The 22,891-nt window shown below is 42.7% G+C and overlaps 1 protein-coding gene across 1 annotated transcript in view; it reads left to right on the top strand.

Moving 5' to 3' along the window:
• The first annotated feature begins 6,737 nt into the window (after positions 1-6,737).
• Positions 6,738-22,891, top strand: part of Mki67 (marker of proliferation Ki-67) — a 23,072-nt gene continuing 6,918 nt past the window's right edge. Inside the window, exons 1-12 of the mRNA XM_055608853.1 lie at positions 6,738-6,829; positions 8,639-8,717; positions 8,806-8,921; positions 11,224-11,290; positions 13,638-13,683; positions 14,085-15,065; positions 16,674-16,849; positions 17,706-17,967; positions 18,065-18,183; positions 18,276-18,447; positions 20,435-20,590; positions 21,448-22,885. Coding sequence (XP_055464828.1) covers positions 6,738-6,829; positions 8,639-8,717; positions 8,806-8,921; positions 11,224-11,290; positions 13,638-13,683; positions 14,085-15,065; positions 16,674-16,849; positions 17,706-17,967; positions 18,065-18,183; positions 18,276-18,447; positions 20,435-20,590; positions 21,448-22,885 — 3,704 coding nt within the window. The remainder of the gene's footprint in view (positions 6,830-8,638; positions 8,718-8,805; positions 8,922-11,223; positions 11,291-13,637; positions 13,684-14,084; positions 15,066-16,673; positions 16,850-17,705; positions 17,968-18,064; positions 18,184-18,275; positions 18,448-20,434; positions 20,591-21,447; positions 22,886-22,891) is intronic.

Below are 22,891 nucleotides of genomic sequence, written 5' to 3'. Positions count from 1 at the left end.
AGGAACATCCTTGCTTTTTGGTGAAATCAAGTGTTCTAGAGTTACCCTGCACACCTACTGCCCCAGATCTAGAACTGCCATTTCCAGGGAAATCTGTGTCCCCTTAGTGAAAAATAGTGCGTCAAGATATAATTTAGAGGGCAAGGACATGCCCAGCTATTTGATAAATTCAACATCTCCTCAGAGAATCTGCTATATTCATTGGTTTTCCTTCACTTATTGTTATTCTTGCTGTTGGTTTTGATTTTGTTTTTAAGGTTTCATTTTCTGTATATGAGCATAAAAGAGATGAAGAAAAGCATTGCTCAGAACCTTGGAGGCTCCAGGGCTTGGTGCCAGCATCTGCTCCTGTCTGTCGGGTCTGTTGGCGCCTCATGTCCAATAACCATGGAGTACTTGTCAGAACACGCACATAAGATTAGATTGGAACCAAGAACAGGAGGAGTCCAGCTTGCAGCATTTAAAGCAAGCCTCTCCACAGGGTCTCCCCAGCTCCCGACCTAAGAACCACACTAGACCCCACCTCTTAGAGATGCCAGCACTTACCCACATCCTGTACCCAGGAAGTAAGTTCCTAACACAAGAACTTGGGGCATCAGACAACACCCTGTTAAAAGAGACTATACAGTGTGAGTTCATACTAACATCTCCAGTTACAGACTTCCTTCTTAGAACAGCCAGGCTCTGTTCTTGTCTGTTTAGTGGCTGATAGCTTTGGAGAGTCCTTTCTGGCCTTCTGCCTCACATCTGGATAACTGATTAGAAAGTTTGATGCTTAGTCCTTTGGAGTCAGCAGGAAATTCGAACCAGGCCATGTACCAGCTGCTCAGGTACAGGCTCTGTCCCAGCCGTGCCTTTACCCCCTCACACACCCCACCCCCACTCCTTTTCCAGGCTATGTAGACCTGCCTGGGAGGAGAGGACCCAGCAAACAGCAAACTTTACCCTCTCCAACCTACTTACAAACCCACCCAGGGTGGGGACCTTTTCTGCTTTTCCGCAGGACACACACAGAACATCACTTCCTTAAATTTTATGCCAATATTCCTTTTCTTTAGGCTGAAGAAAGAGGTACTGCTCCTTTGACATCTCCTGGTTATTATATTATTATACATAGAGGCTCAGAATAATTACATCTATATTGCTACCAATAGAGTTATTAAAAGCTGCTTAATTTTTTCAGAGTATTTTAGCCTTAGAAAAATACAAATTTCCTAATAGATGTGCCACACAATATCATGCTTTGAATTACTTTATACTATTTTGTTTTAACTCCTACTTTCAGAATTTTCATTTGCTTGTTTGTTTGTTTTCTTGAGACAGGGTTTCTCTGTTTAGCCTTGGCTGTCCTGGACTTGCTTTGTAGACCAGGCTGGCCTTGAACTCACAGCGATCCACCCAGATCTGCCTCCCTGAGTGCTGGGATTACAGGCGTGTCCCACCATGCCCAGATTCTTTTCTTTCCGTTATGTATTTAGTGCAAATAATGTATTAAATAATAATATTTAATGTTGTGTATTTTTAGTGCATCATTTAACACTTAATCATTCATATGATTTGAAAGTCAAATCTGCATGTACCACACATGACTATAATATACACCAGCAAAAAAAAAAAAAAAATCTCAGATTTAAGGAAAATTGCCATTTCCTAACGTTAATGTTTCAAGGTAAAACATTATTTAGGATGGTAATGAGAGACTTTTGCCAATGCCAATAGTAAACCTGGAATCCTAAGTCCTTTCCATGATGACAGAAAATCAACTGTGGATCATGTTGGGCTTCAGACCCCGGACAAGCAGCTGAGGTGCCTTTTTAACCAAAGTTCTGGTTTCAGTCTCTACCTGTTACAGGGCGTGGCTGGCATACCGGAACCCCCCCCCCCAGCAACTTCCAGCGGGGAGGGGGAGGGGGAGGAGGAGGGCAGGGCAAGGGTCGGTAAGGGGTGAGGAGTTCTCCTCCCCAGAGGAGCTTTTGGTCCCCCCACCTTTTTTCTGTGTCTCTTCTCTCTTTTGCGTTTCCTCTTTCTCTCTCTGCTTTCCCTCTCTCTCCTCTCTCTGCGTGTGCACTTTCTTTTTCTTTGCTTCCACGCCCCTTCCACATTGTGACTTGCAGGGACCTATAAACCTGCCAAGAGCTACCTCCAATGAGCCTGCTTTTATTTACCCTAACTTGGCTTGAATTAGCTCACTTCATCGTTGGGTGGAAAAAAAGCTATCAGATCGTGTCCAAAGTTGTTGTTGAAGTTAAAGAGACCATAAGCTAGAAAGGTGTCTGAGCTACTTGTTAGAGTATTGATGATGATTGATGAAGGCTGGCTTTCAGGGACATAAGACATCCACACACACCCTCAAGGAGTTTTCTCTTTATTTTGTCAGAATCTGATTCTTTAATCGATCTGCTGTATCCTTTCCTGAGGGGTTGCTATGATGCACTTCCTTATACCCCCTGTGGAGGGGCAGTGCACAAGCTGCTCCTTACACTACACTACACTACACACACACACACACACACACACACACACACACACACACACACCTGTGGATGGGCAGTGTTGGAGCTGTGCTCCACTAGTGATTTTCCTTGTTGCTGGGAACTGATACCAGACAAGAAGCAACTTAAGGGGGACAAGAAGTTGCCTTGGTTTCCCCTTTGGAATTTGCTTAGAGAGGTTTCCAATCCTCACATACATCTTCTCCAGGCAGCCAACAAAGTGGCTTTCACTAATCTTCAGTATTCTGACGATACAGAACAAAGATATATGTGTTTCTTAGACAAACCAGCAAGGAGAGCTTTGAGACAGCAACAGATTACCAGACAATAACACAAAAGTCTGGAAGATGAAACATTTAAACATGTAGGGGCAAGCTTTCAAACAATGTTAATTTGAGCAATTCAAATCGAAATCATACTCCTTTTTGGCCAAACTAATTAGCAGGACATTTTGAATGCTAATGAAGAAAAGATCTGGTATAAAGCAGATGTCCTCAAGCATTGAACTTGGGGGACAGACTGTGACAGCCCTTTGGGAAGACAGCAGTTTGGTGACTGAAGTATGTACTGTACTGCTTGCATGATAAAAGACTAGATTTTGGAAGCTCTAAGATCTCCATATCAAAACAAAGTTGTGTCTCAGCATGTTCATCAAAGCATTTATTAGAATAATAAAACATTAGCAAAACCCATCAGTGTTCAAATGGAGGGAAACGGAATCATCATCGTAACATTTACCTATAGTAAAATGTTTATAAGACTAAATGGAAGAATAAACCATTATTTGTTTAGATAGATTTGTTTATCGTGTATATGAAGAGTGTGTATGTGTGTTTGCTTGTGTCAAGGTACTCTTGTGTGTGCAGGCGCACATACCCATGTATACACATGTGGGTATAGAGGCCAGAAGATGACATTGAACCCTAACCCTAACCCTGGGGTTATCTCCGACTGCTTGGTCCAGAGTGGGCCACCCAGTGTGAGAACTCAGCTGCTTTTCCCCCTAAAGGGAAAAGAGGAGCAAGGGTATGTCAGCTCTGAGCTGTGGAGAGCCTGGCACCTGCCAGCAGGGACAAGCTAGGAGCTCAGCTAGGGGCTGAACACTGGGAATGGACTGAGGGGTCCAGAGGATGAGGAGATGGGAGGCCCAAGAATCCATAGCTTGAGAGCCTGGCAGGACTCTGAGTCTTTTCTGAGCAATCAGAAGCTCTAAAGGAAGGAGGCCCAGTGGGTAGAGGGTCAAATGACCTGGCTCAGCCTGGAGTCACAGCCAGCCCTACAGAAAGACTCAAGCTGAGCTCCAGAGATAATCAGGGATTGCAGCTCATCCTCTTCAGTGTCAGACAGAATAAATGGAGAAATGGTAACAGAATTTGAGAGAAACAAGAGACAGGGTCCCATCTGTGCCCTAATGGGAGGCACTTCCACAAGAGCCACGTGCAAGTTCAGAGGCCAGAATGGGAACAGAGATATGGCATTAGTGAGAGGAGCACTGCAGACCTGGTTAGGACTCGTGGAGTACTGTGAAAGGGAGGACTAGGAGGGTCGGTGCCTGTTAGAGGGCCTGGGTCCTGGAGCAGCATGGAGTTTGGGCCGGAATGAGAGAAATCAGGAGGGGTGGGGTGGGCAGCACTGAAGCCAGTCAGCCTCTCTGCAGGCCCTGGGCTCACTGGTGATGGACCCAGCTCCTCCTGTGGGCCGATATGCTGATGCCCTGACTCCCTCCATCTTTCACAATAAAAATCTTTGTCTGTATTGGGAAGGGAACGCTAAAGGGATCCCAGTGACAGTGATGGGGAGGTTGGGATGAGGTAGAGCTTCGAATGCCCCCATGTTTGGTGCAGGTGTCAGCCGTGTTGGGAAGACAGAGCCCAACAGTGCGGTCAGCAGACCCAGTAGCTCTCTTTGTTCTCAGGACCCTCTTTTCTTGGTTATTTTGCTGAAAAGAATTTCGGCTTGAGCTAGGGTGAAGCAAAGCTAAAGACTTGAAGATTAGGGAGACTACATTCTAAAGTGAGGAATGAAGATGAGAGAATAATGCTCACTTCTTTAACATGGCTTTTTATATGATGCTATTGGGTGGGAGTTTGAATGATATAGCCCCCATAGGTTCATGTATTTGAATGCTTGGTTCCCAGTTGGTAGGACTGTTGGGGAAGGATTAGGTAGTGTGGCCCTGTTGGAGGAAGTGTGTCACTGGGTTTGAGGTTTAAACTGTCCACACCTGGGTTTCCCGACCCTTGTACTTGTGGATTAGATGGAAACTCTCAGCTACTTCTTCTGGGCCATGCCTACCTGCCTGCCTGCTGCCATGCTCCCACCACGATGGTCATGGACTCTAACCCTGTGAGCCCCAAGTGAAATGTTTGTTGTTTTGTTTTTTGTTTGTTTTTTTTAAATAAGTTTCCCTGGTCATGGTGTTTTGACATGGCAACAGAAAAGTAACAAAGACCACTGTGGCTCTTGAAGTTACATTCCTTGAGGCTATAATTTAAAACAAAGCATAAAGCTTAAAACTTAAATACAGTTTAAAAAATAATTTAAAATACATGAGCCAAGGGCTGGAGAGATGGCGGGCTGGAGAGATGGCACCGTGGTTCAAAGGTCTAACTGCTGTTGCAGAAAACGTGGGTTCAGTGGCTACTTCAAGTGACTCACAACTTCCTGTAACTCTAGCCCCAGGGGATCCAGTGCTCATTTTTGAGCTCCACAGGCACCTGAACTCACATCCACAGTCACACACACGTTTATACACATATTCACATTAAAGTGACAATTATATGTGTGTGTGAATATGCAAGCTGATTTGCTGTTTTTAAATTTTAATCTTAATGAATTGCCTTTGGTAGAATGAAATCGCCAGATGCCCTTATTAGGTACATTGCTTAAATTTGGGGATGAGAAAGTAATGCCTAAGCAGTTAGAGTAGAACTTGGACCCTGACAGCCCCAACAAGAAAGGCTCAACCGCCCATTCTTAATAGGTTAATTAAAGAAGCAGGTAACAGTGCAGAGCAGAAAAAGAAGATTTTTTTTTTCAGGGTGGTCCCATCGTGAATAGGAACAAAGAGTCCCAATGACACCCTTAATCTATCTCTGAAGTCTTGACCAGAGGTTTAGGTTTAGAGGCCAAGAGGTAGGAATAACTAATCCGTCTGGCTCAGGGTGATCTAATACTCACGGGTTCTCCGGGGTGACCTTTGTTAGAATCATATACTTCAGGCTTGTCCTTGGGACCTTATGAGGAGAGGGTGGACGCCGTTTCTGTCTCCCCAGGTGTGGAACTTTCACAACACCGTACAAGAAAAACACTGATCCACATCCAGAAACAGGAGGAGAGAGCATTAAAAAAAAAAAAAAAAAAAAGATAGCAAAGGCATGGGTACCCTATATTCACCTTACTGGCACCTGGCCTCAGAAAACCCCATCAGATGCTGCAGGAGGATCCGCAGGTGTAGTCTTGCCCAGGTTATTTTAACTGGCATGTCCCCCCCCCCCCCAAAACAGCAAAGCCTTGCAAACTGCGCTGCCGCAGTAACTTTCAGTTACTTCTCCTAAAAACCGTGCCACGGCCCCAGCGTTAACCAGGCAGGGAGACTTAGTGAACGTAAGACACGTTGCTGTCAGTGTTTGATTTCCGGAGAGAGAACCGACAGGTGGCTTTCTACAAATCTCCTCGCTCTGAAAAGCTGGGCCGCTGTGCCCAGCCCTCGGGAGCGGCTGTTGACCCACCAGCCCCGGCCAGCGCGCCGGACAAACCGCGTTTACGGCGGAGTCCGGCCTTGCTGTCCCGCCTCGTGGCGAGGCCCCGCCCACCTGTCCTAACCCACGCCCCCTCCGGCCCCGCCCAGTCCTACCTCGCCCTTCCCATTGGTCGCTCGCTGGCCGCCTGGCCCAATCGCAGCACTTAGCGGCAGAATTTGAACCGTCGTTTTCGTTTGAATCGGGCGGGCGCGGCGGGCAGTCTTGGCGCGGGACTGCTTTGGTGGCACTCGGGCGGCGGGCGGCGGGCGGCGGGGTTGCGGGTCGGGGCGGAGCGAAGGACGCGGGTCGCTGTGGTCGGGCCGCCTCTGCTGAGGAGCCGACGGCTCTGACGCGGGCCGGGCCCGTGAGCCGCGGCAGAGCTAACTTGGTGCTGACTGGTCCCGCCGAGAAGCGGCGCGGACGGCGGGACCCGGAGCTCCACCCGGAGGCTACTCCGCCCGCGGCCGCGGCCCTTCGCTCGGGACTGACGGCCGGGCGGACCATGGAGTCTTCGGCTCGCCTGGTCACCATCAAGCGGAACGGAGACGACGGCGCACACTTCCCGCTGAGCCTCAGCTCCTGCTTGTTCGGAAGGTGAGCGCGCGGAGGGGCCGAGGCGACCCCAGGCCGGGCCCCCGCGACCCCACCGCTCTTGGCCCTGGGCAGGCCTGTTCCCGTAGCGTGTTCGGAAGTCTTGCTCAGGCGCTGGGAGCTTCCCAGATGGAATCAGGGTTTGACACTTGGTAGACGCGAAACTGACTTCGGTGTCCCGCCGCTCCGGCACTGTCGCTCTGAAGCGGCCGGCTGCGGCTCCAGATGTTTCCGAAAACAGGAAGCTAGGAGAGACCTGCTCGGGTGCTCTGGAAGAATCCCCTCGTTCCCTTCCCCGGGGGTCGGATGATAGTCCTCTCTGAGGTCTTTCGGGCCTCAAAGCTTGCGTTGCCGCTTTGGCCAAGTTTGATCCTTATGGCTCTTTCTGGCGCTTTTAAAATGTTACCTGAGAAGTGCTTTTAAAGGAAGCTCGTCTTTGCTAACACCATGAAGGTTGGTGACTAGTTTTTAGAGTTGTGTTTATCTCCCAAGAGACTAAGTTCCAAGGCAAGGGCTGCCTTGTTAACGATTACATCTCCAGGGTCCCAATATGGTGCCTGACACTTAGGATCAAGCAGTGTATGACACAGGGTGAGTGTCCAGTAGGAAGATGGAGATTTGGATTTGGGGGTCAGGCAAGAATGATAATTCTCAGGGAGACATTTGGCAAAGTCTGGTGGCATTTTTTTTTTTCATGTCATCCTGAGAGGTGTCTGCCGCTAGTATCACTGAATCAGGACAGAGGCATAGTGTATTTGACAGCGAACAAGGCGTTGAAGGATTCTCTGCTCCAGAATGTCTGTGGCATTGAGGTTTCTAAGAAGTATGGACTGCAGTGATCTTTCTGCTCAGAAAAACTGGCTTCCAAGATACGGTCTCTGTCTGGTATTTTGGTACCCCAAATCTACTTTTTCTTGAGAGTAAGGAAGCTGTCACTTTCTATGGTTTGTTGTTAAAAAAAAGAAAGTATATATTCTTGTCTCAAGTGTCATTCATTTTGGTTATTTGCAATGTTACCTAACTATACTTTGGTAAATTTTAAAAATTTGAAAACAATTTGCATTTGGTTGTGTGGTATTTGTTTATAGGAAGAGATATGCTTAGACTCTAGAGGTTCACATGTTCAGGCCTTTAAGGTTCAGGGTGGAGCTATCCATAAAGCTCTCCTGGTTTGTGGATGGGTTAGGAATTGTCCCTTCCGTGCTGTGCCACGAGAGTGCCAACTTTATAGAAAGACATTCTAATCTAGATACTTTCTGTGGATTAGTGTTTGTATTGGGAGGACATTTGAATCTGTCAACATTGGTGTGGTTTTAAAATAACAGATAAAAACTCACATTGATTAACTGTGTGCTATCTACAAAAATCACACATGCAACTGTAACTGAATAGCAACAGAGGTGCTGATTTTGTGTATGAAGAAACTGAGGCATTAATTACCCACAGAACATTTTATGCTAGTACCTTTCTGTGTCCTTCAACACCCAAATTGTTATAAACACATTATAAAGTTCCCTTAAACTGATATGAAGTCCTCCTTTATTTGTGCCTTGTAAATGTAACTACTTATATGATTCATTATGTGTTTAATATAATTATTCTGAAGTACTAAAGTTTTAATGATCTTTTATGGCTTCTTAGGCAGTACTTATGAAAATTTGTTTGCACTGCCCATTGTATCTTGTTAGTCCATGTGCCATCACACTTATCATCTAAGCATACCAGACAAATTCTGTTAAGACTTTGAAATTTTGAAGGTTTCTTTTTTTTTAGTTGCATATCCCCATAAAAATCCTTATCTTCTTTATTAAGGAGTATTGAATGTGACATTCGTATCCAGCTGCCTGTAGTGTCAAAAAAACATTGCAAAATTCAAGTCAAAGAGCAAGAGGTAAGTGAGTTTTGGAAATCAACTCTTAAAGCTACTGAATTTGATTTTAAGCAAGTCCTTAGCCTTTGCCTCTCCTCTCTACTTGTAGGCAATATTATATAATTTCAGTTCCACAAATCCAACACAAGTAAACGGGGCTACTATAGATGAGCCTGTGCAGCTGAAACATGGAGATATAATAACAATCATTGACCGATCCTTTAGGTAGGTGAAAACTAACTGGCTTAATTCTAAATTCTTTAAACCATAAACTAGTACCACATTTGATATTTCTTTGATGTTGATGGATATCGGAAATGTCTTCACAGGGTGTGTGTGTGTGTGTGTGTGTGTGTGTGTTCAGCTGCGTGTACCTGTGTCTGTAGAATATAGAGGACAACCTCAGATGTGGTCCTCAGGGTATTAGTCACCCCCTCCCCCCCTTTTTTGAGACAAGATCTCTAACTGCCTGGGATTCACCAAGTAGGCTAGACTGGCTAGACAGCTAAGGCCAAATGTCCAAATTCCTAGCTCCTTTTTTTGCCCCTTAAAAAAACTGTTCTGTTAAACTTAGGCAATTGGATTGGGTCCTAACCCATGACTGAAATCATTATAATAAGGAAGGATTAGCATAGAGGGGAGCAGGTGTACCAAGGGAAGCACTGTTGAGAGGCAGGAAGAGGGCTGCCAGTTCAGGAGGCCCAGAGGAAGCAGTTCCTATAGATGCCTTGGACTTGGACTTTTAGCCAGAACTGAGTGGCAAGTTTCTGTTATTTAAGGCACTCTGTCTGTATTTTAATTGTGGTAGTCCTGGCTGACTCATATACCATCACCAAGTCATAAGGGAAACTTCTAATAGGTTTTTTTGTTTGTTTTTGTTGCTCTCTAATCACAACGTTTCTCTTACTGAGCCACCATGGTGGCTCTAAGAGAGCAGTGTTTTTGGAGTCTTGCTACCTGTTTGTGGGCCTCTAAATGTGATAGTTAGCATAAAACTTTGTGTTTGTATCTGACTAATGCTCTTTTGTGTGTGTGATTTAGGTGTATTTGTTTTGTTTCTTCTCAAAATATAGGTATTTCATTAATATAGCACAGTATATACAGTAATATGTAAAAGTATTCACAATTTATTCATTCTTGATGAGAATTTGAGTGATTTCCAGTAGAAATCTGTCAAGGCTTTTTTTTTTTTAAGATTTATTTATTTACTTATTTAATGTATATGAGTGCTCTATCAGCATATACAGCTGTACATCAGAAGAGGGCATCAGATCCCATTGTAGATGGTTGTGAGCCACCATGTGGTCACTGGGAATTGAACTCAGGACCTCTGGAAGACCAGACAGTGCTCTTAACCATCTCTCCAGCCCTGTCAAGGCTTTCTTTGTGATCAAATACCCTCCTCCCATTTTCTGTATTTGAAAATGGAATTCTACAACTATTGAATGCAGTATTCTATCTGTAGACATGTTAAATTCTCTATTCTTAATAATTATTTTCTTATTTCCCCACTTAATAGTTTAAGAGATATCTTGAACTCACTCACTGAGGATTTGTTTACTTTTCTTTAATTGATTTATTTTCTCTATCACTTTTTGCTTTATATATTTTGATGCTATACCCTGGCATATGGTTGTGGACTGGTCATAATTCTAAGTGGTGCATAGAATTCTTTGTCATTTACAGTATCTTTTAGTCACATCTTTTGCATTAGTGATTTCTTTGGATGGTATTTATAAATAAATTCCTTTTGCTTGCATAATACAACTTTTTACCCCCTTAATTTCAACTCTTTGTAGTTCTTAAGGCTTTTGTTGCCTCTAGGAACCTGATGTTAAGAAGCTTGTCTTTAAGTAGACTACTGTTCAGTCCTTATAAAATGTCCATTGTCTCTGAATAGTCTGAAAGGAAATTTTTATTGACTAGACTCTTTAAAAGAGACTTGGTTCAGCATTGTAATAGCTTAGAGAAGGGTTCCAGGTGCTAGCTGCCTTCAGATCTTACATAGACAGCATCTAAATTCAAATTAGGCCACTTCACTGAGTTAACAAAGTAAAGAATTTCAGCTATGCTATGATTTGATTACCAAGATCTCTCATAATTCTAATGCCATCGTCCTAAGATGTCTAAGATGTGCTTTTCCATTGCCAGGCCTGGTGCCAGGCCTGGTGCCAGGCCTGGTGCACACACCTTTAATCCAAGTGTTTCGAAGGCAGAGGCAGGCGGATCTCTGAATTTGAGGACAGCCAGGGCTACACAGAGAAACCCTGTCTCAACTCTCACCTTTCCCCCCAAAAAAGATGCACTTTTCCTCCAGAGAAATTGAAAAGTAGTGATCATAGTTCTATAATATAACTTTGTAGTTTTCTGTTTATATAAGTTTTTAGTATGAAAAATTTTTTCCTAACTAAAACAATTTCTTTGCATAAAGTAATATTCTGAACAAAGCCTAAAGTTTGTTCCAGGGTTTGTATCTATAACACTTGAACCTGTAGGTTTAAATCTTCACCTCATCTATGTACTGTAGGTATGAAAACAGAAGTCATGAAGATGGAAACAAATCAACAGAATTTCCAGGAAAATCACTTGGACAGGTGAGGGGAAATACTCAGGTTTGACTTTGATTCTTTTGTCTTGATGATAACTCATTTATATGCTTTTAACAAGTGATTTCTCACTTTTAAATTGGTGACCAAGAATGGCTTTCTGACAATAAACAGGAAAATGTAAGTAACAAAAGTAAGGTAATAAGTTGACCCTGAACATAGTAAAGTAACACTCTACTAGGCTGTATTGTGATCTTAGAATAGTCTGAATATATAGAAACTGAATTTAAAAATAAAAAAAGGAAAGACATGATAGCTCCTAGGTATGGTGGAAGTTTATTATAGATTTGAAGAGAACATAGGCAGAGACAGAGATATCTGTGGGAGTCCAGAGTGAACATGGCCCTGAGTTGGGCCATGCGAGGAGGTGGGAAGTGGGAGAGGAGCCAGTGACCTAGAGGGGCAGACTGGGCCAAGAGCCTGGCATAGCTGAAATGGTTGAGTTATACAGGGGCCAGAGGAGCCGAGGGAGGGCAGGCTAGCCCCTGGGCTGGAAAAGTTTAGGTTAGAGGGTGGGGTATGTCAGACAAGAGGGCCCTGTAATAGGTAGAGGGATGCTAGGAGAACCTGGTGACCAGGGTGCACTTTGATATGTTAATAAGTACCTCAGCCATTTGTCCCAGGTTTGAGACCACCAGAAATAAAAACTGGAGACATCTGATGAGCCACTTTGTCTTTACTCATTGTTCCCTTCCATTTCTTTGTTTCAAAAATAATTACATTGTGAAAACTGAGTGATGAAAAAGCTTCCTAGTTTAGAAGGCTGTGAGTCTAGTGCTTGTGTGAAGGAATCCTGTCACTTGAGAGTATCAGCAAGACTACTACCACTGGTATAGTTTACTAAAGCACAATTTTGCACACAAGAATTAGAGGCTTGGTGGGACTCAGTAGCTTTAGAGTAAGCCTTAAGAATCTTTGTCTCTCCTTTTAGAATGCTAGTCAAACTAGTACTGTGAACTAGCTTCAGTCCCTTGGATTAGGGGCTTTTGAATTCATCTACATTTTGCAGCAGGCACTTTTCCTTCAAGACCTCTGCCATGTTAAATATTGCTTCTTCTTTAGAGGGGCCCAGTGCTCATCAACCTCTGGTGGAAGCTGGTTTTTGAGGTATCCCACACACCAGCCACCATTCAACTTTTAATAGGTGTAAGAAAATGAAATTATTGGTAGTTGTAAATCTATGGGAGAGACAAATACTGTTTGGTTACTAGTCTGTGATAATAAAATTAAGCATTAAAATTCAATACATATAGTGTGATAGGAATAGGAATGTCATGCCTGTTTAATATAATCATGCAAAAATTAAAGGACTGGGGAGACATCTCAATGTAAAATGCTTTTTCTGTAAGCATGTGCACCTGGATTTGGTCTTCTAGAACCCACATAAATAAATCTGGGTGCGGTAGCATGTACCTGTAATCCCCATCACTGAGGAGGCAGAGATAGGATTCCTGGTATTTGGTGGCCAGTGAGTCTAGCCAAATTGGTGTGGTCCAGGTTTAGTTTGTACCCTGTCCCTTGAAATAAGGTGGTGAGCATCTAAGAAAGATAGCCAGCATCAGCTTTGTTCACAGCTCGCGCAAACACGAATCCTTCACCTCCAGAATCATTCTACATTGCAGAATGTGTAGGCACTGCCTATTGGTTTAGCAAGACTGTCGAATTTGATATTTAGGCTCAAGTTATAGTGCCCATGAGTGTGCTGCTTTTACGTGTGTCTTAGTTTCCTGGCTCTGATACACAACAGATACCTGATAGGGATGAGAGCACAGGTGCTAGTGGAACTGCAGTTTAGCACATCCTGAGTCCATTTCTCGTGACACTTAGGGTGTCTATAGTTTGTGCCTGTGGTGAGTTAACAGATGGAGGAACTTAATTTTAACTTTGCTTCTTTGTTCATATGATGTTGGAAACTAAAGAAGTTCTAGAAAACTTACTGGGAGACAGGGCCCTGGAGAGATAGATGGCTTAGTGGTTAAGAGTGCTTGCTGCTCTTCCAGAGGACCCAAGTTCACTTCCTGGCCCCCACATAGGGCAGCTCACAACCACCTGTAATTCCAGGTACCCCACATGAAAGTGCCTAGAAACATACATATGCATTAAAAAAAAACAAACCTTAAAATTAAAAAAGAAAAGAAAGAAATGTTTAAGTCAGCTAAGATATGCTTAGGTCATCACCACTAGCTTGCAAGTTACTTGGGTCTATTTCTCAAGTCTCCAAATGTCATAAAGAAGCAGTCTGGCAAATAATAGTAATGAAAGAGTGTTTTCCTGTTTCAAAATGAGTTCTCAAATAAAGGCCCTATAATTGCTCTTCTTACTTTTTTACTTGTAGGAGCCGGCGCGGCGAGCCTCAAGAGCTAGCTTCTCTGCTGACCCTGGTGGGTTTGATTCTATTCTGGGACCTTTAGCATCAGGCCATTATGATAGTGGCAAGGGTGGGATCATGGGTACGCAGGTATAAAATTTCTGTTCTCCCAAACTCATAAGAGACTGGTTCCATTTAACATGCCAATCCAAAGCAGATAGCTGAATAACTTGTTCCCTAGGGTTTAATCTTGAGCTGTCTGGTGAGATATGTTACATCATTGGTTATTCAGAGCTAATGTGCTTTATCAAGGTGGAAATAGCATAATAAGAGAAGTACAAGAAATTAAGTAATTTGAGGACTAAATGAAAAGCTAGCTTATACAGCAATTTAAAATATGGTACCAGATTCTAGAAATGTTAGTCACTAAGAAAATGTTAAACTTCTGTTTCTTATATCATATTTATTGCTAAGATGGGAAAGGCCAAGATGCCAAAGCTTCAGAAATCACTGCTTCAGGAAGATCTGTGGTGAATGCTGAGACACTCACTGGAGACAGCCCTGCCTCAGGGGGCTCAAAAGACAGTGTTACCCAAGATCTATCAGGGCATTTAGAACGGCACAGTAGCAGAGAGTCCACTTCTGGGGATATCTCTAAGAAGTCCAAGGCAACAGGAAGCGGTTACAGGAAGCTGAAGTCTTCTCCTGCACATAGCCTTAGTAATAGCAAGAAAAATGAATCTCCATTTAAGGAACTTTATCAGTCATTGAAGGAAGAGTTGGTTGTAAAATCACAGAAACACAGAAAATCAGAACCACAACCTCATTGTGCAGGAGGAAAAGAATCAGAGACACAGCTTTTGGTGTCATGCAAGGCAAGACCAAAGTCCAGTGGCAACATCCCTGTTACAGCAACCTCTTCACCTGAAGTTGAAATGATCTGTACTGAGAAACAGACAGGTGGTGTGGAGTCTGTTCAGACTCCCATGGAGGCTCTGAATTCCAGCTTTTCTCTCTCTGAGACAACTAAAACGAAGACCCTGGTGCGGAAGTCACAACAACTTAAAGATGAAGACTTCCATGCTATTGGTGGAAAAGAGTCTGTGAATCCAGGTGAAAGTGAAGGTGCCAAGTCAGTTCATAAAATAGTCACTCCTAGGAAGCTGTTAACTAGAAACCAAACTTCGGTGAAGATTGAAGATGCTGCCAGCTTTGTTGATACACCAGAAAATCCCTCTTCCAGAAAGAGAAGTAGTTTTCCTGCAAGGGTAGAGGTGCTGCCTGCAGAGACACAAAAGCGGCTCTCTTCAACTCCGGGCCTTGCTTCAGGTGAAAAGAAAACTCCCAAGAATGCCTTCAGCAAGCCTGAGAAATTGGCCACTGCAGCCGAACAGATTTGCTCTGGGCTACCCGGTCTTAGTTCTGTTGATATCAGCAACTTTGGTGATTCCATTAGTAAGTTATTTAACTGTAGGTCTACTTTTCCTAATAGGTTACTATCTACCTTATGTTACGTATTATGAGTTAATAAGGTCTTCGTTTTGTGTGATTAGCCATGTGCTAAAGAACCCACTAAGTACTCTGATACTACAGTAAGAGGCAAGCTTTACCTGATATGTGGGCACTGAAGACTGCCATTTATAAGGAGGGAACTAGTTCAGGAGGGAGCTACTTCAGGAAAAGTGTGATTTTCTTTTACAAAAATAAGTGGTATAATCATAATGGCTTTTCACTTATGGTCCAGTTCTGAATACTAATTATATCTTAGGGCATTGGTCCTTGGGAATGAACCATTGTCAGTTCTTTGAGTATCATTGAACATAGTGCCTCTTGGGTGTTCCCACTCTGTTCTTAGTCCCTCATTTATTATTTATTTACTTATTTATTTTTGTGGCGGGTTTCTCTGTGTAGCTTTTACTGTCCTGGAACTTGCTCTGTAGACCAGGCTGATTTCAAAATTCAGTATAGAGATCCTCCTGCTTTTGTTTCCCAAGTGCTGGGATTAAAGGTATGCACCATCACCACCTGACTTGTTCTTGGTCTCTTGTAAGCACTTTATTATAGACAATGGGCTGGACTCAGGTTTCTACACCAGCAGAGTACTATATGCGCCAAAGCATTAACATTTAAAAATTTTTTTCATTACACTTATTTTAGTATATTGGGAAAGAGACAGTAAGCATGTGCCATGGTCCTCATGTAGCAGACTAAGGACAAGTTGTAGTGGTCAGTCCTCTCCTACCATATGCCATCTTGGTCCCAGTGATTGACCTCAGGTCCATAGGCTTGGCAGCAAAGCACCCTTAACCTGATGAGCCATTTTACCACCTAGAGAAAGCTCTCCCCCTCTCTATCTCTGTTATAAACACGAACTGACAACCCAAGACTACATTGTATGTAGCCTGTGGCATCTTTCTACACACTTGTTTCATGTTGGCTTACAGAAAGGAAAGCTCTCCGGGCTCCCATGCAATAACCTTTATGTCAGGGACAGTTTCTACTGGTGATCAGTGTGGCTATCTGTCAGTGACACTTGTACTCATCAGCCAGTATTCCATTGAGCCTCAGAGTAGAGTGCCTGTTCTGGACATAGGGTTTATTTAGACTGTTCAGGAAGTTGTATAATGGGTTTGGGTTGTGTGAACTGCTCATAAGCACTACCTAGAGATTTTTCTTGCTCATATAGTTTACTCATAAGGTACATCTGGGTCTGGCTCAAATATGTTTGTCTTTTATTAAGTCTTCTCAGGGCATTGCTCAGATGCTGACTCCTCTGTTAGAAAGTAACACCTGCTGCTATAGACAGATAACTTTCTATATAATATGCAATTTTCAGTTTCAAGGAGAGCCTCTGTTCTGTCCAGTTGAAGTGCAATGCATCTCGTTTATCTTGAGATGGTTTTGGAAGTCCTGAGGCTGCTCTGATTTCATCAGTTTTATGAATAAAGTTTCCATGTTTCAGTGCCTTTGCCTTGGATTACTTTTTAATGCTATTTTGACATGAATCCTAAGTTCTGGCATGGCATTTACATTGCTTTTTCACGTGTGCATTTCTTACTTCAGATAAGAGTGAGGGAATGTCTTTGAAGAGAAGACGAGTATCCTTTGGTGGTTGTCTAAGACCTGAATTATTTGATGAAAACTTGCCTCCTAATACACCACTCAAAAGAGGAGAGACACCAGCCAAGAGGAAGTCACTTGCCACTCATAGTCCAGCTGTCCTGAAGAAAATCATCAAGGTAAGTTGGACAATCAGCATTGTGTTTGTACCTCATGGCTCACAGATGGTCCACATTCCATCTAGAATGTGGACTAGAATGGCAGTTGAGATCTTAGTTTTGTACCACTTACCTCATGCCCAGAAACAACCATATGGGCTCTCAGGTGGTCATGTAACTGTGGGGTGCACTGGTACCATTTAAAAACGGCAGCATATGTGATCACAAGGATTGCTTTGTTGTTGAAGGTTTTGATTTTTTTTTTTTTTCTAGGAGTATAAATGCTTTGAGGTTGTGAGAAGGAAAATCTTTCGTGAAACATCTCTTCTGCAAATGTAGCTCTGTAGGCCTTTAGCCCTTTGTCACTGTTCTGTTACTTTCCCTTGGTCTGGCTACATACCTCAGTTTCCTAAAAGAGCCCTGAATAGCTTTATTCTTTTAGTACCAAGAGGTCTTACAGGTACACCTAACACCTTCCTACCTTGTCCCACCACCCAGAATTGAGTAGCTCTCCATGCAGATCTAGGACTGGTGTTGGCTGAGCTGAAACTGAAGTGCCTTATTTCATTGAGCAGTGTCTCCTTCTGCACTGGTGCTTCAGGATTTAAAAGCTACATGGGGAGCTGGAGAGTTGGTTCAGTGGTAAGAGCACGAGCTGTGCTTCTAGAAGACCGGGGTTTGATTCCCAGCATTCACATAGCTCACAACTGTCTATAACTCCTGTTCTAGGGGATCTGACCTCCTCACACAAACTTACAGGCAGGAAAAACACCAATATACAAGAAAAAAAAATTTTTTTTTTAATTATAAAAGCTACAAGGTTTGTTTTAAAGGTTTTTAATAGCTATTACAGAGATGTTAATTTCTTGATTGTCAGGAGCCACCCAAGTCACCAAGGCAACAAGAGTCGGCTGGAGGAACTCCACCAAGGGCAAATGATCAAAGGCGTGGATCAGTCAGGACCTCGCCTGCTTCCAGTGGAAGCAAATCCTTATATCAAACAGATACTCCCAAGAAATCAGGCCGGAAGAGCAACAACCTACCTGCCAAGAGAGCATCTATCAGCCGAGGTCAGCATGGCATTCTACAGATGATTTCTTCCAAGAGAAGGAGCGGGGCTTCTGAAGCCAACCTGATTGGTTAGTGTTGTACTTTGCAAAAATAAATATTTCAAGCTCAGTTTTCTTAGGCTGGGTTTTAAAAAGTTTCACCATCTTTTTTTTTTTTTTTTAACAGTTAAAAAATCATGGGCAGATGTTGTAAAACTCGGTGCAAAACAAACACAAACGAAAGTTGTAAAACATGCCCCTCAAAAACAGATGAGCAAAAGGCAAAGAAGACCTAGTACTCCAAAGGTATAGGGCTTCAGCCATGCTTCTATTTTCAAATGCTTTAGGTATATATTGTTCATGCTGTGATATTTTGTCTGTCTTGCTTTTGTCTACAGAAGCCTACAAGCAACCTTCACAATCAGTTTAGCACAGGCCATGCAAACTCTCCCTGTACTATTGTAATAGGGAGAACGCAGATTGAAAAAGTAAGCGTGCCTGCTCGGCCCTACAAAATGCTGAGCAAATTGATGTTAAACCGAAAAATGGACTTCAGTGAAGACCTGTCAGGTAAACAAATCCTGAAGGCCAGTAGCCCCAGCCTTTTTGATCCTGTTTGTGACTTTGATGCTTCTTACTTCATCTCACCCCGTCTCTTAAACCTTAGAACCCCAGCTGGGAGCCCTGTAGCAGTGAGTGACTACAAAATAAATAATCACGCCAGCTTTCTAGTGTCATAATATTCAAAGGTGAAATTGGTTGGGAGTAGAGGACAGATCTGTCAGTTTGGGGGAATCTGTGTCCTACAAGAAGCAGGGATTGAAATCTCTAGTGTATGCCCTCTGGTGAGCAGCTTGTGTGACAGAAAATGGACAGGTGCACTGTGGCATGAGGACTATTGGCTCTGTTCCAGTATATTTGGAGGAGTTGTGCTGATGGCTAATTCCAGGGAATAGGCTGGTTTAGAGCAATATTAATGCTTCAAGATTCACTTAACTGATTGCCAAGAGGAAGCCATGTAAGAAAGAGGTTTTTTTTTGGTTTTGGTTTTGGTTTTTTTTTTTTTTTTTTTTTTTTGTTAGCTATTGATAACTGTTTCCACTGTGTTTTGAGTATCAGTAAGTATGGCTTGCTGGCTTAAATTTATGCTCAAGAAAGCAGATTTGTTTCATGTTCCTCTGTATGTGATAGTTCTTGCCCGTACAATTTGGAAGAGAATTAAGATTTGAACTGAGTGGATAGAATCTTATTTTTATTTATTACAGATTGGGAAATGAAAATAACAAAACACCTCGGTGTCTAATGTTTGTGAAATAGCCCCTAAAAGAACTGTATTTTGATCAATTCATTTATCTTTATAAAAATAACAAAAGATAAAAACAAAGTGAATTAAGTGTATATATATATGTATGTATATATTGAGTATCTGATTAATATATATTATATATATTTTAATAATTTATTTAATTTTATTTTATGTGCATCAGCGTGAAGGTGTCAGATCCCTTGGAAATGGAGACAGTTGTGAGCTGCCATGTGGGAAATGAACCCTGGTCCTTGGAAGAGCAGACACTGCTCTTAACCACTGAGCCATCTCTCCAGCCCCATATTTTTTAAACTCTTAAATAAGATTTTAAATTCACAGTGCCTAAGACAGTGAATTGTCTTGAGTGTTCCTTCTAGGCTGATTCTTGGAACCAGACAAGTTTCATCCCCTGGTGTAAGCAGTTTTCTCCTCTCACCCTGCCCCCCCCCCCCCCCCCCATTTTTTTAATGAAATAGCATCTTACTATTATTTAGTATGGCTTCAAACAGAGATCTACCTGCCCCTGCTGTATTAGGGCTACCATGTCTGTCCTGGCAGCTTCCATTTTAAAACATTAGAAAGTACACACTGATATTTCAGTAAGTGTGGCTAGGCACTTCAACAGTTCCCAGGCCCATTCCCAGGCAACTCAAGTTTTCATTCTGTGATACCAACAAGACAGAACCATAAAACATGAGCTTTTCAGGAAGCTTTATCTTCCATATGGAGTTATGTAACTACTGCCTTTTGGTGTTAAAGTGAGTGGGATTGATACTTAAATTAAAGTGTGTGTGTTTGTGTCAGTGGGTGTTGTGTTTCTGATAGCACTGAAAATGGTCAGTGTTCTATCAATACTCTAAAATGTGGGAACGCATCTGTACATAGGATTTAGGTCTGAAAAACCTAGGACTTCTTGAGCACAGAATAAGGCCCTTTAGTCAGGGATTTCTGGATTCTTGGAATATATTGATAACCTGAGGGGAGGTACCCATGCCTAATTTTTGTCCCCTGCCAGGACTTATTTTTGAGAACTAGTTTAGAAAACCACAGAGGTCAACTAAATCCTATGATTTCATAGGAGAGGGTTAAAGAAGCTGTATATGTTTGTCTTTTTAAATGAGTACATTAACAAAATCACCATTTTAATGAGATGATGCATACCTGGAATCTGAAGGCCTCTTTGTCATCTAGATTGTCCTGTGTGAGATATAGGATAATGTAAGCCATGTTTCCAATGCTTTCCTTTATCAGGACTAACTGAAATGTTCAAGACTCCAGTAAAGGAGAAGCAGCAGCAGATGACTGACATGGACTCCATTCTTCCCAATTCAGATAATTTGCCTGAAAAACAGTTTCAAGTAACTAGTTCAGGAGGCACACCTCTGCCCATCACCTCAGAGATTTTAGGTTGGTTTATTTGTCTATTTCCTCTCATACTTTTAAATGTAGACTTGAAGGTGAACTTTTTCTTTATAGACCATACTGTAATTCTTCTCTACAATTGTTTTCCCTGGTGAAATGCCATCTTCTACCTTCTCTGTTCTGTTTTCAAGCAGTCCTTACTATTTTTCTAGCAGTCATTGACCTAGCTTGATAGGAAGAATTATTGATTCAGTTAATAAGTTTAAATGATGTCTGTATGCTTTTAACTTCTTTCCTATAAGAGGACAGATACACAAATGGTACACTTGACCTGTCATAGTTATATATAAATTACATAAATTAAAAATTATTGCAAGGCTAGAGATATAACTCAATTGGTAGGGTGTTTGCTTGGAGTGCAGAAAAACTCTGGGTTAAGTCCTTAATATTGCAAAAACTTAATGTGGTGGTATGTGGCTGTAGTTCCAGAACTTGGGAAGTAGAGGCAGGAGGAACCTAAGGTCATCATTGCTTACATACAGAGTTGGACTCTAAACATACATAATAGAAGCTGTGTTATTTCACTAGTGAATGAAGATAATAGATAACTATTTCTGATGTTTCAGAAAAAAACTTGTCTGTATTTAAGTCCGTGTCACGTGTCATGTCAGGCTTTTGAAGACCCTTCTTGACACTTCACATTGGCCCTGCCCTATCACCAAATAATGGATTACATTTAATGGATTGTAGTAAATAGGACAGACTTGAGATCATCTAGTAGCTTTGTAGATAAGAAGTTAAATTGTTGGTTCTTCTAAACTTTCTAAATACAAAATACTGTGTTGACCTTAGATGGTGAGAATAAAATACATTTATTGTCTACTTATTTTTGTTTCTTACAGGAGAAAATGTGCCCTCCAGTACACAGAATGCAGCAAAGGAGCCATCTGATACATATTCTGCAAGTCCTACCTTAAAACGGCGGAGCATCAAAAATGGAAGCAGAGTGCAAATCCCCAAGAACGTCCATAACATTACTCACCTTGAGAAGAAGACTCCAGGCTCTGACACCGAGCTTCTGGAGACAGCATCCAGTGTGAGCAGGACAAGACGATCTAGACAGCTCAGGCATACCCTTGAAGATAGTATGAATGAAAAAACAGAAGCAGACCTTGCTGATGGCATCACAGGAAAACACTTAAGAAAGACATCATTGCGAGGACAAGAAGTGGATCAACAGGTGCAGGACTGTGAAAACTCTTCACAAAGATGCAAGGAAAATACCAAATTAAAGGAAGGTTCAGAAAAGACATTAGCTATGAGATCAAGTGCCAGGGAGCAAAAGCTAGCAAAAGACTTAATAAGAAGTCAGATGGTCACCCAAACAGGGGTCTGTGCTGAGGAACTACTTAATCAGGAGCAAGGAACCACACATAACCCAGAGGAATCCATGCATATGCAAAGCACACCAGAAGGTGATGTTCAAGAAGCTACAAAACAAAAAGTGGACCCAGCGGTATATGCAGCCAAGGTGAAATGCTGCCTAAAGACACCTGATAAAAAGACCCAACTTCTAGAGGGCCCAGCTGGTCTCAAGGAAATCTTCGAAACACCAAACTGCAGAGATGAACTCATAGATGATGATGAAACCAAAGTCCCTTGCAAATACCCACAACTTACAGCAGATAACACCAGAACAAGTGCAAAGGCACGGTCCAGTATGTCTGGGAAGAAAGCAGATGTGAAGAAAGAACTCCCTGCACTGACGAAACTAGTGCACGTGTCAGGGGGAGCCAGGCACAGTCCCAAAGTTCCAGAACTTGAGCATGGGGACATCAAAGCTTTGAAGGAATATGAAAGTAAAATGCTGACCCCAACAATAACTAGAAGCAGGAGGTCGCTAAGAAAAACTGAGGAAAAGCCTCAACTCCTGGAAGACCTAACTGGTTTCCAAGAACTCTTTCTATCACCAGTCCCTGGGGACAAAATCATTAAAATGCCCAGCAAATCTCCATATTCAGAATCGGTTAGGACCCCAGCAAGCACAAAGAGACTGTCCAAGATGGGTCCTAGGGTGAATGTGAGAGAACTTTCTGTACTTGAGAAAGAATCACCAGGCAGAGCCACAGGCACACCAGCACCCATGCAGGAAGAGAATGACACCACAGTCTTTATGGAAACTCCAAAGCAGAAACTGGATTTCACAGGAAGTTCAGTGGGGAGCAAGAGGAGGTCACGGACACCTAAGATCAGGGCTCCACCCCTGGAAGACCTGGCTGGCTCCCCAGAACTGTTCCAAACACCAGCTGGTGCCAGTGACCCAGTGACTGTTGGGGAAACTACAAA

Source organism: Psammomys obesus, unplaced genomic scaffold (genome assembly GCF_907164565.1).
Source record: "Psammomys obesus unplaced genomic scaffold, mPsaObe1.curated_primary_1811, whole genome shotgun sequence".
NCBI classification, from domain to species: domain Eukaryota; kingdom Metazoa; phylum Chordata; class Mammalia; order Rodentia; family Muridae; genus Psammomys; species Psammomys obesus.
The sequence above is the reverse complement of the archived record's forward strand: the minus strand, read 5'-3'. Positions and strand labels throughout refer to the sequence as shown.